This window comes from Cydia amplana, chromosome 9 (assembly GCF_948474715.1).
Source record: "Cydia amplana chromosome 9, ilCydAmpl1.1, whole genome shotgun sequence".
NCBI classification, from domain to species: Eukaryota; Metazoa; Arthropoda; class Insecta; order Lepidoptera; family Tortricidae; genus Cydia; species Cydia amplana.
This window is the reverse complement of record NC_086077.1, coordinates 9,490,300-9,502,710: the sequence shown is the minus strand read 5'-3', so window position 1 is coordinate 9,502,710 and position 12,411 is coordinate 9,490,300. Positions and strand designations below refer to the sequence as shown.

Sequence of the window (12,411 nt, the reverse complement as noted above, 5' to 3'; positions counted from 1 at the left end):
TAGTCGCCAAGCAAATCCCACGCTCCTGTAGCAAAAAGTTAGGACAACGCAAACGCTTGACTCATCTCACAGACAAGACATCCTCCAGACTGAGCATAGTAGCGCTACCCCCATTGCCACAAATATACGGTAGTTTTACTCCATTTTCGAGTCAAAGTGTCTGTGTGACGTCCGTGTCTTTGAACGGACCAATCACGGCACGGGACTCGCACCCCAGTATTTTTGGCAGCATCGGTTTCATGAAATAACTGCTCTAAACTCCGTCTAGAGGATTCCTAGTCTATGACTCATCTATAGATTGTTAAGTTTAATATTTTTCTAATCTTCACTTGTGTGAACCAGTTTAGAGTCTCACCTGTCGTTGAACTTGACGGAGCTATCCGTGATGGGGTCGTACTGGAACCGCATGAGGTGCAAATGCAGCACGGGGGGGAAGGAGGCGAAAATCACCCCCTTCTCTGCCTCCTGCAGCCCGTGCTCCCCCGCGTCGTATTTGTTGTCGCCGTCCAGCATTTCCGTGCTGATGTAGTCTTTGAACGACTCGTCGACTGCAATCAAGTACACTATTCAGCAGCAGAAAGCGCCAACGTCTTTAAAAACGTCTAAGGAAGGTACTATCAAAAACTAGTCCTTTAGGGTTAGAATCGCCCAAAACTAAAAAAAAAACGATATTTTCGCGTCATGTTCGAAAAGTTGCGTTCGGCGCGAGGTCATAAACTTGGATTATTCATTGGGCCAACATCATAAACAAGTCTGCAAAAAATCAGAACTACCGGATTTGACGCAAACGCAAAATGTAGAAAATTACTGGATCAATAGGGCGATCTAATAATACGAAGTCGTTTTCTAAAAACACAACTCTGATCCCTGTAATTAACCCACTTTAAGGGCGCCTATTTGGGCCGCATACATAAATATCACCGCGAACATAGAAATGTGATTCGCCTTCCTCCGTATATATCCCTGTTGCAACAGTTTGATAGAGAGATATATAAGAGTAATAGAGAAAGAGAAAAACCACTTTCAATTTTCATATTATGCATTTTCGGTATTATACAATCCCTGCTGTATTTTTTTCCGAAAATATCCACACTAAAGCACAGAAGCAAGACCCATCAACATAAAGGATGAAATCATTTGGTTTTCAGGTATTAGGTATAGTTTGTAGCTTTCTAATAGAGCCCGAAGGCTAATCCTATTGTCTATTGTTAAGTAAAACCGCTCGTGCCACGTGCCACAACCACCTGCATAAAAAATCGGTACTTCGGTTACTGAGTGCCGGCGAGTCGAACGCTACAGAACCAGTCTAAAATGTGTCATCGAGATGCGTAACAAAGGCGCGTTATCGGAGAGCGCACCTACACTGGTTTTTTGAGCGTTGGACTAGCCCGCGCTCAGGTGCCAAATAGAATAATTAGGACCCTTTTTTGCAGGTAAGTAGCACGTGCGGTTTTACTGAACAATAGACAATAGGATAAGCCTTCGGGCTCTGGACTTACTGTTTTTCTTCCCCTTTATGTTCAGTTGTATGTCGTAGAATGTCTCGACGCGCGTGCTCGACACGTTCACGTTCTTGCACTTGATGTACGACGTCATCTTGCCCTCGAACAGGCGGGGCACCGTGCCCTCGACGCACGTGCCCTTCATTTTGCTCTCCAATTTGTCCAGTAGAACCTTAATTTAAGAATATGTATCAAAACTGGTATCAAACAATGACGAGACAATGTCATTTTGAGTCACTGTAACTGCTTGTTAGTTGAAAATATTTTCTTGAACATGTTTTTAAAAGTAAAATGTTTCCCCAAATCAATGACTTGCCGATAAGCTTTTATTATTTATGTTACTCAATAATGTTTGCTTTTGTCACATTCCACAGACTGTATGTAAATAAATGTTGTATTTTGTTGCTGAGTTCCGTCTAATATGTGACAGGACAAAGTGGGGAGGTGTCGTTACAAACGTCGCATTTTCATAAAAAATTGACATTTATAATTTGTCACTTTATAATTGCAAATGCCAAGAAGAGTTAGGTCCAACTCGATTTGTGTATGTATTTGTGTTTTTAGGGTTCCGTACCCAAAGGGTAAAAACGGGACCCTATTACTAAAACTCCGCTGTCCGTCCGTCCGTCCGTCTGTCACCAGGCTGTATCTCACGAACCGTGATAGCTAGACAGTTGAAATTTTCACAGATGATGTATTTCTGTTGCCGCTATAACAACAAATACTAAAAACTGAATAAAATAAAGATTTAAGTGGGGCTCCCATACAACAAACGTGATTTTTGACCGAAGTTAAGCAACGTCGGGCGGGGTCAGTACTTGGATGGGTGACCGTCTTTTTGCTTGTTTTGCTCTATTTTTTGTTGATGGTGCGGAACCCTCCGTGCGCGAGTCCGACTCGCACTTGGCCGGTTTTTTGTAAATACTAACCCTAGCTTTAAGAATTAGTATGTTACTAACACATTATGGACTTTTCGATATTAAACTTTCGTGAGACATATTTTAACTGTTTCGACGACAACGGTTTCACTCACTTGAATTTTCAGTCGCTATTGGCGACATGTTTCGGGCCCTTCGGGGGTCCTTCCTCAGGCTCGAGTGCTCGCGGCGACTGCTACTCGTGCACTGATCGCGCCGCCCGCCTCGTCATAACATGTCGCCAATAGCGACTAAAAATTCAAGTGAGTGAAACCGTTGACGTCTAAACAGTTTATGGACTTTTGTTCGAAATAAGTGATGATTGATTGATTGATTTATTCACCCTAAGGAACTCCTGGACGTCATGCTGCATGAAGGAGTCCAGCGTTTCCCAGCCGAAGCTCTTCGTGAGCTTCTTGGTCCCGACGGGCTTGTCGGAGAACTGTAGCTCGTAGAACACTCGCTGCAGCGCTAGGGCGACGGATCTGGTGAACAGACATTTCCATGTAATATACATTTCTGACTCGGCCCTTTAGGCAGGCCTCAGCAAGCTTCGCCCGGGCAACTCGTCAGAACTTCGTGCCAGTAGGGACCTCGTCAGAAAATGCGTTTCTCTCCTTTCCTCGGCAACATTACTATTGAAATAAAAGGTTAATAAACGAATTCACACACACAGATAAAAATTGTAATTATATATTTAACGCATTTATTGCCACCAGACATCCGCGCCAGGCTACAAAATTTTTTTCGTGTAGTACCACGATCCCGACTATCGGGTCGTCCGGCCTGGGAACGAAATCATAAAATACCCGATAGTCGGGTTTTCGGCACTGAATGTGTTAAAATGAAACTGACGGTTTCATCTCTCTCCACTACTCAATACTTATCCCTTCAGGTACGGTATACGTAATTTCAGAGTTGTAGGAACGATACTTTTCTTTCATTCTATTAGGTATTTCAAGTTCAATTGACTTAATGGACCATTAGAAGTCAATCATGACGTGTTTTCTTAAATTACCATCTTGTCCAATCTATATTATGTTTTAAATAAGTGTTTTCATAAAATGTCCAGATTGAGAAATTTAATATTGACATGGGATACCTACGTAATACCTAACCCCTAAAATGAAATTGCTAATGTATTGTTAAATGGTAATAATTACCTTGTACTATCGTCCGACTCCGTGGGCATTTTGTAGACTGCCTTTCTCAGCTGGTTGGTGAAGTAGAGGGTCTGCAGCAGGGAATTCATGTAGCAAGTCGCACCCTGGTTTTTGAGGCCTGTAGAAAAGTGTTAGTTTGATATTGCATGAACTATACAAATGATTTATATTTTGGGCTCTACTTTATTTTCAATTTGGGGGTTTCGCCAGGAAAACTTCTAAATGTCAGGTTAGCTCTAGCTCTAGTTACAATAGTATTTCACAGTCAGACAAAACAATAGATAAAATTAACGGCTAGACTTCATAATAACGCCATCAATATGAGATTGGTACAATTTAACATTTTTTTTTTTTGTTAAATCGACTTGCTTTTTGCTTCAACGTAGTAAACCTGATCGAAATAATAGAGCATAACAACTCATAATAGACTTTGGTGAATCATCGTGCCATATATACCTACACTGTGGTGACGAACCGTCAACGAGTGTGTAAACACACCTCGACGTATTTAGACACCACTAACTGTTATGTTCATATAGAATTAAGAATTAATAAGATTCATATGACGTCAGGTTATTAAATTTACCTTAGCTTTTTTAACGTAATTCTACGTTTAGGGCCTTGACTGCATAGTACGGGGAATATTACGTAGTATCTATTCTTAAAGGGTTTTAATAGACGAAGTCTACCTACAAAATATTGAATTGCTAATTTTATAAATTTCGAGAAAACAAATAAATATTGTTTTTGCAAGTGGCAACATGATACCTATCAACATAGCCGACGTTTCACACCCAGCCCCGTTCCTGGATCAGGAGAGCCCATGACAACAATTTTTTCACCTCAGCAGCTCGAACAAGGGTACTGTGCTACTTAAAAACAGTGAGCAAAATCCCATTTTGCTCACTGAGTGAGACAAAATGAGCAAAATGCGATTTTGCTCACTGTTCTTATGTAGCAAAGTACCCTTGTTCGAGCTGCTGAGGTGAAAACTTAATTGTTGGTATATCTTAAGAAAACATGAGTGAATAGGTAAGTGTTGAAGGAGGAATACATTTTTCGGGTTCTCTAATATGTTCTCACTGCTGAGGTGAAAAGTTTTCTGAACTACACGAGATCAAAGTTATATACATCTCGTGCGCTTTTGAGTCCCTTACTACGCTCAAGATTCTAAATTAGTATAGTATATTCGCTTGCACGGGACTCAAAATAAGCACTCGAAGAAATATCAAACTTTGATCTCTTCTTGTACAAATAACTATGAACCACTTACCAACATAGCCGGTATGTTTCTTGGAGTCCCAGGACACGCCGTGGGGCGCCTCCGCCGTCACGTGCACCTCGAGGGTGATGGCGTCGTCCTTGATGTAACCCTTCTCCGGGTCCAGGACGTCGTTCCACGCCATGAAGTGGGAGAAGCCCCAATCGTTCTCCTTACTGTTGAGAAACAATGTCGATTTATTTATCGAACGAGCGAGCGAAGCGAAGTGAAGTTCTTACATCCAACTTGGAGCACACGGCTGGCTAGGGGCACGTCCCGGCATTTCGATGTTTTTAAGCTGAACTATCAGAGGATAGTTTGATACACAATAACTTAAGTAATTTTTTTCTAATTTAAATGAAATTGGGTAAACGTGTACTTGAGGGCATTATATTTTAGTCATTAAACTATGAGCAGGCTCGATCAAGGGGTTATTGAGCTAGAAGAGCTTAGAAGGCTAAAAAGCTATTTGTGAGGGGTCTTGCTATTCTGGTCATCTTTTTTGCAAGAAAGTATGGTCGAGTTTGGTATCAAATGAAAGTGCTCGGCTTATACATTTATAATATAGTTTTTAAATTTACAATTTTAAAATAATGATTTAACATTTTGACTAACCGCGAGTTCTCAGTTCGGGGCGAACTACTAGTTATAAGAAACAATAAATCGTCATCATATATAAGACCTGTCTGGATCCAGACGGATTTTTTTTAACCACCTGTAAAGTTGACCGTTATTTTTCTGCCACGCATCGAATGTTAGCTTTCCTAACTGTAATGTACGTACCTACATGAGCAACTTCAGCGCGACTTCTTCAACCGCCTAAGTCAGCGGCCCGTGAACCTTTCACTTGCGGCCCGCGAGCCTCCCTGGCTATTTTGTATATAATATTGACAAACAACAATGTCTGATAAAGTCATAAATATTAACAAGTGCGGCCCGCGTTAACTTTGTTAACTACTATGTGGCCCTTGGCTGCTGCTTTTGTTTGTATTATATTAATTTTGTTGTTATATTCATGTTACCTGTCGTGATTGTTTCACCGGATGGTCTCAACGGAAGATCAGCGCTGGAAGTCGCCAGCAACATGCTGAGGTGAGACCATTTCGACCTTCTCCTTTTTTATGTTTCTCTGCTTGTGTAATTTTCTTTTTTGTGTTTGTGCTCACGAATAATAATATTATTCTATTCTAAAAGGTTGCCGACCGCTGGCCTAAGTGATAGGTCTATAGTAGGTCCGTGTAAACACTTGAATCACCACTTACCTGTAGAACAAATGCTGTATCTTCCTAAAAAACGGTTCACAGTCCGGCTTATGCGAGATGAGTCTCAACTCTGCCATGGCGTAACACGACCAGCTGGAAGACTCGCTCTCCCCGTTGCACTGCAGGAAGAACCCGAGGGACTTCTGCTGCTGCCGGTCGGGAGAGGGCGCCTGCCGGGGCATCACCATGATCTTCCAGGGCAGGTTGCGCACGTAGCAGGGTGGGGACAGAACAGAGTCCTTGAGGCTGCGGAAGTTCTGCACTGTGTAGCGGAAGGTCGCTTCGGACCGCGCTTCGTCGTCTTCCATTTCGGTGTCTTGCTGTATAGGCAAAATATGAATGTGTTTATTCATAGTGATGTCAGAGTGAAAGACTCAATTTTTTTATTTTATTTTTATTTTATAGCCTTCAATGAGAAAAATTAAATTAAGGGAGAACCATAACTTTAGAACTTTGATCAATTTATTGTAACTTTTTTTATTATTCTTCTACATTACTTAACGTTAATTCAAAAGAAACTGAAAATATACTTAAATAATTATTATATAAATGTAAAATAAATGTTTTGTTTGTTTGTTTTGTCTTAATTATAATACTAACTATAGATATAAGTTATTGTAATACCTAATTAACCCTATATATGGACTACATGTTCGAAATAAAAATATTTCATTTCATTTAAATAATTATTGCAAATAAAAACGAATAATCATGGAAGCCCGCTTATTGGTTTATTCATCAATGGTCACCATTCTCCTTGTGTCTGATGAAACTTTGTTTTTATCAGAAGATTCAGAAGCATCATCATTGCCTTACAGGTGAAATAAGTAACGAAGACCTATATTTAAAAATATTTGTCAATCGTTTTCCACATTCCAGTCATGTTGTTAAACAACATTATCAGAAAAGCAGGAGATAACGAAATATGTATTTAACCAGTAGAAAATCGGACACACTAATTTTCACACATATTAATCGCGTTCAATTAAAGAAAGGTAAGAGAAATGCTTAGCCTTTTGACCGCCAAAGACGTCAACTGACGCGCGCGGCTACAGCCCAATATCAACCTTCGTGCATTCCGTTAAAGTTCACGATGACACGCCGGGCACTATAGGCGTGGCGTTCAAATGGTTAGATATATACTTACAACCATAGCAGTAGATGTTGTCTCCTGATTTTTCATAACCTCACTCATGACCACCTGATCAGTGGACCATTTCATAAGAAGAGTCTCCGTCTCGTCACAATCCTTATCTGTGGCGGTATCTACGGTCTCCACTGTAACATACAATACTCACTCAATCGTTACTCACCTGACGAATTTTGTTTATCAGATTGCATGGATAACATGTGATAAAGTAAACAATAATAACGATTCACTCAAGGGCTGCTGACACATAATTTATCTGTGCAAATTGAAGCACGCCTGACGACTGGCTGTTAGTTTGTCTATCTAATTTGAATCCTCCCCTCATCTACTCGAAGATTAACTGGAAGAGATCCCTTATAGGGATAAGTTCGCCTTTGTACCTTTATTTCTGTAAATTGTATGTAAATCTGCGTTGTGTACAATAAAGTGATTACTACTACTACACTAGAATGGGAATCAGTATTGCTCCAGGGCCATCATTGTTAGGTCTACATATTCCCAAAATATTTCTGTGAGTAACACTTTTAGAAGTTCTGATAACCTTACATGTTATATGTAAGTAAAAATAACATTATTCCGTTAGAACAGGGGTCTCCGTACTTTTTGACCCCGAGGCAGGCGTGTCTCACTCTGCGATTTCGTCGCTTTGCTACAGGTAGCTAAAAGTACATCCGTTCCGGCCCCAATTTTGGGGAAAGTCATAAGCCGCGCGTGGCGCTGTCGCCACCAATACTTCGTTTTTTTTTAGCATTAGAAATAGGGTAAACAATCTTGATGTGTATTTTAATTGAAAAACACATTTTAAAAATAAGTTACGGTAAATATGTAACAATTATGAATCTAATACGATCTTTTATAGTCTTCTGCTTCCATAAGTAATAGTTATTGATTTTTAAAAAGTGTTTTTCAATTAAAAGACATGTCAAAATCGCTTACCTTCTTTCAAGTTCTTTCTAATGCTAAAAAAAACGAACTATAGCGGCCATATCCGTGCTGATCGTAACAGACGCGTTTTGTTAGAGAGTAAGTCTTCTGTACTTAGTACTATTATTTATTCTGTGCCCGAGGGTCCACCACTTCTTTTTGCAGGCTGGGTTATATTATATGCAGGGTTCATACTCATTCCTCTGACCTGTGAGCCATAGTTTGGAGAGCTCTGTGTTAGCACAAACTACTTTTTAAATTCATGAGCCTTTGTATTTTGTATGGGGTTGTGGAGTGTGTATTCACCTTTAGTATCCAGTTTTGGTAAAGACATTTGAGATAAAATTGCACTCTTCTTAAATATTCAATTCCCTACAGGTAACCTTACATAATAAATATCAATACAACTTCACATAATAAATATAGCATTAATTATGTCCAAAAGAATTGCTTAAACTCTTTAATATATCTACTGACACAATATGCCACAAGTTGTCATATTGGACAATAGAGAATTGGTACTAGCCAGCTGTAAACTTATTATGAGTAAAAGAGGTCTTGCAACATTTATGATAGATTATTACTAAGAAAAATATCATCACTACTTTGAAAAAATCTCGTATCTCGCACTGCTAGGTACTCAAAATTAAAATGCAGTAACTGTGTATGCATTCCGTACATAGTTACCACATTTTTCTTTTGAATAATAGAACAAGATAGTTTTTTTCAGGGTAGTCACGATTTTACCAAATTACAGTAAAATATTAATATTATGTTTCTCTTTCTATAAAACCTGAAATATCCTTTATGGAAAAATTTATCTATACCTCCTTTATGTATTTCCAACATGTGGGTGGAATCCCTAGTAATAAGTAACTCTGTCTGTGTGTCTGCTACCTCTTCATGCTTAAATTGTTGAACCAATTTAGATGAAATTTGATATGGAGATATTTTGAGGCCCGGAGAAGAACATAAGGTAGTTTTTACCAATGATCATCATCATTCCATGCAGACGAAGTCACATACAAAAGCTAGTACAAAATAAAGACACAAGTCCAGTAGTCAGAGTCAAAACACTGGTAATGTGCGATTGATTTAATATTACACCATACCAATACCACGGTTCCAAATAAACAAAAAGTGATGTTGCTAGCATTACAAACTTGTCAAGTTAAGACCATGGATTTATATAATATCAGTTTCCAAAATTGCTAAAGACTTTTATAAGAGCTTCATTTCACAACTAAACACTTAAAATTTTCATTTCTAAAATATTACAAATTACACATATATTATTTCTCTTTGGGGTTTTATACAAACACACTATGTATTTTATCTATTTGGCCCCCAAACTTGTAATACAAGCGGATGTCACTTTTTGTTAGAAAGGGACTTCCACTTGTATTACAAGTTATAAGCTTTTGAGAAATGAGCCCCAGATATCCATTTTTTTATTTGTCTTTTTATAAATGTATAATTCTGAGTACATATTATAATATATGTACTCAGAATTATACATATTAGATTCACATGCCAGCAGCACATTGTAAATATGAAGCCTTGACTTGATCTCCAAATAGATGTGGAGGTGGGAAAACTATTTCAAATGACTGCATAGTTTAGTATTTGAGTACGTACTTACATGAAATTAGGTAATGAAATGAGTTTTAGATATTATTGTTATGTACTATGTTAATTGACTAACTACATGCAAGTTTTGTTCATTAACCCTTAAATGCATAGTGATGCATTTATACACACAACATAAACATCAAATGTTATGCATTATTAAACAAATTCTATTTGTTCTTGTATATTATTTCAATAGTAAAACTAATAAATTTTCCGAATTATTACATAAATTTACGCAGTATTTTAATTTATAAAAGTTACATTTGTTTATAGACGAAATGTCGGAAAACTTAGAAAAACCTGGAAGTTGATGATTTTTAGTATGTGATTTTGAGCAGATTTTTCGGGGTTTGTAATTATTTTGTATTTACAAATTTTATCATAGGAACATCACAAATAGTGTACCTTTCTGTTGGCAGTTAAGATTTTTCCTATACCCCTTACTAATAGCTATATATTTCCAAAAATATGATTTAGACTATGCAACTTTTAACACTGATTTCCCAGTGAAAATCGATGATATATTTTTTTTTACTATTTTTCCTAGAAACGGCAAACAATTATGTGATATATATTTATATATTAATTTCGGGCAAAACGAAAAAATCATGTATTTAAGGGTTAAAATGTAGTATTACTTTTATTCTCAAGACAACCTATTTATACATTTGAGAGATAATTTAGTTGTATAAAATTTATGTAATAATTTCCATTTTATCACTCAATAAGATATAAACTATAATGAACAAGGCAAGATACCTATACCAATAACTCATCTTAAAAGCAAACCAGGTGTCATGATAATTAATTGAGTAACTTAATCATAAAACATGCAGGCAAGCTCCTTTTTTGAATTAAACTAATTACAATTTATGCAATGCATAAATGACAAAATATATACAATAAAAATAACATTTATAATGTATATGACCACATCAATAACATACATCTGATATAATAATAAATTTGACCTAAGTAAAGATCATATGCAAAGTTTAATTAAGTATTGAAATAAAACACAAAGTGTTCTAAAATTAGAAAGTATTGCACTCAAAGGACGACTTGCAATTTTAGAACAAAGGAAGATGTACATGTTTATGAATAAACCTAATGCAAGTAAACAATCAAATATTGTTGTTACCATCACCAAGAACATGACATGGACGTCATATAAACAAATGTCCACTTTCATACCTACCAATACTATGTTCAATTACATTTGAGGTTAAGTATAGTGTAAATATTTAAAATTTATGCATCAGAATGATAAACAGCCAATGCTTAACCTTTATATCTGGCAAATAGTACAAAACAGCTACTTTGAAATGACAATGACGTTAATCCGACCATTAACCACTGAATAATATAAGTGCATTTGAATGATAAATTAGGCCTACTACATACGTCATTAGCGTGTAAGATTCGTTTTTCTGGGTTACGATAGATTTAGTGGTATTACTGACCGTCTTGCGTTTCCATCTCCTCCACTTGGTTCACATTAGTGTCGTGCTGCCTGTCCGCAGCAGACGTGTGATTCATGTTAGCCGGGCGCGCCACGGGGGACTCTCGCCCACGACTCTTCGATATTTCCTGGACAGATTCAAGATTGAAGCGACTCAACGCGCGACGCTCATTACACAACCCACGACCACCGAATTTTGCACTACACCTACCTACCAGGGGATCCCTCCCTTTGGATTTCCTGAGGAGTCGTTGACAGAATCGCAACGGGCCACTTCGTTTGCTCTCAATCCTTTCGTCTTGCACTGCTGTTTTCAGATTTAAAGCGCTCTGCGCCGAAGTAACGTTTATAAGCGGCGCGGCCGTCTGCAAAGATCAACACAAGGGCCCGACGTCGCTGGTACGCTAATAGCACATTCCTAATATTTTAGGCATCGCCAGAATGAATCGATTACTGCATTATACGGCCGAGTAAAAATGTTCACTAAGGTATCCAGTATTATAATTATTTACGCGAAAATAAACAAAATGGTGGTTAATTTAATTTCTGGCTTCGGATGTGTGGCCCGGTTTGATCGACGAATGCACCATTTTCTCATTCTCTCACATTCACCGTAGGGATGGCCCCCTGTTCGATGTCTTTCGGCACTTAAAATGACTCTGCACGAGAGGTAATTTAAACTTCGTCATATAGTGGTCTCGCTCGTTCTTTGTAAAAAGAAAAGTGACAACTTGAGAAATTATGTCTGTTTTGGAAAAAATCGTGTATACCTCGTCTAAATTATAATCAACGTTAAAAATTATATCTTGAATAGCTTAAAAAAGTTTGATGTTGCCATAATATAATATTTTCCTCAATTTTGAGGATTTTGATGACTAGTCAATGAGTTTTTTTTTTTTTTCTCTTTATTTGAGCTTGTCACAGAAGTGAGCATGTCGCTCCATAAAAAAACAACAAATTAATATATGTTCTTAAAATTAACTTATTCTACGAACTATAGCCTTACGTACGAGCTGCAATAGCGCCATGGCGGCGTCCGACAAAGGAGCAGCCAGAACGCTATTGCAGCCCCCGACATCAAAGTGAAACATAGCACCAGTATTATGGCTTGAAAAAGCCAATTGTATCCGAGCAGCTT

At 37.9% G+C, this 12,411-nt stretch overlaps 1 protein-coding gene across 6 annotated transcripts in view; it reads right to left on the bottom strand.

The window, feature by feature from the left end:
* LOC134651123 (ubiquitin carboxyl-terminal hydrolase 7) overlaps positions 1-11,995 on the bottom strand; it is a 30,311-nt gene extending 18,316 nt beyond the window's left edge. For 2 of the 6 annotated variants that reach the window (XM_063506133.1, XM_063506137.1), the window contains exons 1-9: positions 11,485-11,995; positions 11,275-11,401; positions 7,253-7,383; positions 6,106-6,425; positions 4,856-5,019; positions 3,583-3,700; positions 2,763-2,904; positions 1,500-1,674; positions 356-548 (exon numbers count right to left, since the gene is read on the bottom strand). In XM_063506133.1, coding sequence (XP_063362203.1) covers positions 356-548; positions 1,500-1,674; positions 2,763-2,904; positions 3,583-3,700; positions 4,856-5,019; positions 6,106-6,425; positions 7,253-7,383; positions 11,275-11,350 — 1,319 coding nt within the window. In that variant the 5' untranslated portion in view covers positions 11,351-11,401; positions 11,485-11,995. Of the gene's footprint in view, positions 1-355; positions 549-1,499; positions 1,675-2,762; positions 2,905-3,582; positions 3,701-4,855; positions 5,020-6,105; positions 6,426-7,252; positions 7,384-11,009; positions 11,156-11,274; positions 11,402-11,484 lie in introns of those variants that run through there. The other 4 variants (XM_063506134.1, XM_063506135.1, XM_063506138.1 and 1 more) reach the window with 4 other exon arrangements.
* Positions 11,996-12,411: the final 416 nt, after the last annotated feature.